The following is a 3962-nucleotide window of genomic DNA, read 5'->3' on the forward strand; positions in this document are numbered from 1 at the left end:
TTCAAAGCTGCAAGCTGTGTTTTTTTTTTTTTTATTTTTTAAGTCAAGGCTTCTGATTGGCTCTGAAGTTGAGGGTTTTGCCGTTTGGCCCAGAAAAATAAAAAATCTTAATTTTTGAGATTGTTTTGAGATTTTTGCCTTCTTCCACTCCAATTTATTTTTTTTGTTCCAGAGAAAAAAATGACATACCTGATAGAGTACGTCGTTTTTTCTGATTTTCAGACACGTTGAGATTTTGCCTTCTACCACCCCATTTCATGCTAAACTACGATAGGATGGTGATTTCAGTCACTTAAAGCCTGAGAATTGAGAAAACGACAAACAAGAATAGTATGTAGTTTTTTTCTGGGACAGAAAAATTGGAAAAAAAAAAAACAAAAGAAAAAAACAACCCTGGCTGCATGCCTGCGTGCACAATCCTGTGTGTTTTAAAGCAGCTCTAGGTAACTTTTCGACCATAAAATTATGATTCCAAACTCGGTAAAGCGGTAGATAAACGATTAATAGGCTCAATGGTGCCGCCTCGGCAGCGAGAGGGGGGTCGTGCCGGCTGTAACTGCGCTGTGCAACTATCAAGCGCGACCCGACACCCCGGACGAACCACTTTACGGCAACGTCACACGTTTATTTAGAGGCGGTCTTACATACTACTATTACAAATACATAAGATTGTAATGAATGTAACGGAATGGAAGCCAATAAGTAACCTCGATGAAAGACGAAGTAATAAAAGTGTTGAACGTTTTGTCGTAGCAAGCTCAAGTTACCCGGAGCTGCTTTAATAAACACAAATATGTGGAGAAAAGAGAAAGAACAACTTGGCATTTTCTAAATGCTCGACATTTATTTGAAAAAACAAAACAAAAAAAAACATTTGTCTCGCGACAACATGTACACAGACAAATATGGCACATTGTCAGCAGGGATCACCTGTTGCACTCATTTTCATGTTTGCAGGCACACCTTCACGCACACACACACACACACAAGGTGCCAGGTGGGTCACGAGACACATGTTCTCCAGCCAGCGTGGTTTAAAGACTGTCCATAAAAAAAGCTGTCAGTACCACAGACTGCAACACTGCAAACGCTGACAAGGAAATAGGATGGGGTAGATGATGGGGTGGGGGAGGGGCCAGGCGTTCCCACTGGAGCTTCCCCTCTCACTGAGGTCTGCCAGACCCCAAGCTTTGGCCTCAGTCTCTGGGCCTCTGGATGGTGGCTGAGGAGTTCTGGCCAAGCCAGCTGGACGGACGGACAGACCGTGTGAGGGGACGGCAGGAGAAGATTCCAGAGGCTCCTTCGGAATCACATCCCCATCCGGATGCTCTGGATGATCTGGAATATGGCTGAGGAGGAGAGAGCCAACAGTGGCTTTGATTCAAACTGCACAAGACCTTAAATCTATCTATCGTCCATCCATCCATCCATCCATCATCCATCCAGCTTTGTGTAATAGCTTTTCTAGCTCTTCAGGCGGATTTTCCCAGTGGTGTCCGTGTTGTTAATGACCAAGAATGACGACAGTAAGAGGGCCGACTGCTTGCTTCAACCCTCCCAATCTTCAGCCTTTCATTTAGAAACAAAAAAGGCTTTAGTTGTGGCCGTATATGAGGACGACTAAAGTATTTCTTGTATTTTTCAAATCCATCACAAACCTCTTTTCCCATGAACAACCCAAGCGGAGCATTCCTTCACAATCCCCATCCTTTGTCCCAACTTGTTTGGTCTTAGTTCACATTTTCCACCTAAACTCTGTTTATGTCAGGGACTTTCTTCAAAAGCGTCAACTTTACCCTGTTGCTGTTTCAGTGAAAACAACTGCTACATTTACTATAAAATCTCAGCGTATGGGCTGGATGGAACATTACGCAACATTTACCTATTCTTGGGACGACAAAAAAAATAAAATAAAGTGTCTTACCTGATCCGCACACAACAAACACAAAGAGGGCAAGCAGCCAGGGACCCACAGGATACTTCTCCTCTTGTGGCCGCTGCAAAAGAGATGTAGACACACACACGTTACATGGGAAACACTTCACCAGAGCGACAGATACCCAAGTGAAACGGCTCCCATGTGATTTGCTTTTTTCCTATTTTCCTATTCCCAGTGTAATGTTTTTTTTTTTATTGTGTTTTTTTCGTGTCTCGTCACTTTCCCCCCACAGCGAGCCTTGTTTTTCCCAGTGAGTCCAGACAGACAGACAGATGGGTTACTCATCGAAATGTCCACAAAAACAGCTTGGCGGTAGCACAGAACGAGGCCCCCGCCGTCTAATTACACTCTGAAAAGTTGGCGGGTGAGCTGTTTTCTTTCTTGTGGCATTTGTGGAAAACAGGAGTGGAAGAGCACGAGGCCGCCCGCTGATGGACTCACGACGCAGAGAGTCAACTGCCCAGTGCTGCGGACCTCGGACAGATGGATGGAGGACGAGGTGATGGTGGAGGTGGAGGTGGAGGTGGTGAGACAGCGACGGCCATCAGGAGGACGCAGCTTTACCTTTGTGTGGTGACGTCGGTGCGTTTCATCTCGAGTTGGGAACTCACTGAACGCTGAGCGTCAGCGTTTTGGGTCAAAGCGCCTCGTTCACCAAGTGTGATATCAAAGTTAATTGTCTTTCTCCATGCTGAATTTTGGGGGAAACGGCTAATGCAGGCATGGGCAAACTACGGCCCGGGGGCCATATGTGGCCCGTTAAGCTTTTTAATCCGGTCCGCCCAACTGGAAGAGAGGAAACCGGAGAGAACCCGGAGAAAACCCACACAGACATAAGGAGAACATGCAAACTCCACACAGAGAGGTCCCAGGCAGGCCCGGAATCGAACCCACAACCTTCTTGCTGTGAGGCTGTAGCAATATCCCACAAACTATGTTTAAAAAATAAAAAATACAAATAAACATTTTAATTTTTTTGTGTCTGGAGTTTGTCTGACAGCCGGGTCATTTCCTGTCACGGCTGGAGGCCTGGATGCAAACAAAGTGCCGTCAAGTTGGAGCGCGGAGGGCCGTGACGAGCATCTAGCGGAAGACGAGACCCAGTCGGTCAGCATCTGACCGGTTAGAAACATGACGTTTACCGAGCACAGCCCAAAGCGGTAGGATTCTTTTTTTTTCATTTATTTTTTTTTTCTTTGTCACGGATCGGAACCACCATCAGCATGACGCCAAGCCATTGTATCCACGCCGGGCTACGCGTCACCTATGGCGCTCTGTGTCATGCTGCACGTCGCCGTGGTGTGAGCGGCTCACCAGCGTCTTGGCGACGTTTCCTCTCTGCGTGATGTTCTTGCTGTGTTTCTCATTGGCCATGCGAATCCTCTGCTTAGCCACCATCTTCCGGGATGACGATCACCAGGCGACGGCAGAGATGGAGCCGGTCCTCGGTTTGTTCTCTCAGCCTCTCAGGGATGTCGAACCGCGCTGCCGAGTCAAGCTAGCAGCTCTGCGACAAAGTCTGACCGGAAGTCCGCTCGCTTCGCCTTTCAAAAAAACTAGCGAAAAACGGTGAATGCTGGGATTTAACCGAGAGGAGCGGACTATGTTTGACGGGGGGAAAAACATTACCTCATTACATTAATGTATTGCTTGTTTATTGTTAAAAATGTCCATAAAGTACGATATTACTAGTTATCGTTCATCACTATGTGAAAGGGCGGTAAGGGAAGTCGTGTGCGTCATTTCCGTTAACTTAACTAAGCAACTGCACCTGAGGAGAGCACACGGATGCGCACCGGTGCTCGAAAATTGACTGGGCGGTGGACAAGGCTGGGCTTTAAGTGTTCTCTTAAATCGCTGTTGTTGTTTTGTTTTGTTTTTGTTTTTTTGTTTTTGTTTTTTTTTTTACATAATCTTAGCTGCTTAAGAGGAAAGGGAAGCAAAGTAAAGAAATCATTTCGTAAAATATTTTAATATTGAGTTTATTTCTGTGTTCTAAAGGTTAAGGTCTCAAAAACAAAAC

The 3962-nt window shown here is 45.9% G+C and overlaps 1 protein-coding gene across 1 annotated transcript; it reads right to left on the reverse strand.

Moving 5' to 3' along the window:
• Positions 1–871: 871 nt before the first annotated feature.
• serp2 (stress-associated endoplasmic reticulum protein family member 2) lies at positions 872–3486 on the reverse strand. Its single transcript, XM_076039863.1, has 3 exons — positions 3254–3486; positions 1925–1997; positions 872–1349 (listed from the first exon to the last, which is right to left on the reverse strand). The coding sequence occupies exons 1-3, from the start codon at positions 3335–3337 to the stop codon at positions 1309–1311; spliced, it is 198 nt and encodes a 65-aa protein (XP_075895978.1). The 5' UTR covers positions 3338–3486; the 3' UTR covers positions 872–1308.
• Between the last annotated feature and the right edge of the window lie 476 nt (positions 3487–3962).

Source organism: Nelusetta ayraudi, unplaced genomic scaffold (genome assembly GCF_046127955.1).
Source record: "Nelusetta ayraudi isolate G7.1 ecotype Tasmania unplaced genomic scaffold, CSIRO-AGI_Nayr_v1 ptg000060l, whole genome shotgun sequence".
Lineage (NCBI taxonomy): Eukaryota > Metazoa > Chordata > Actinopteri > Tetraodontiformes > Monacanthidae > Nelusetta > Nelusetta ayraudi.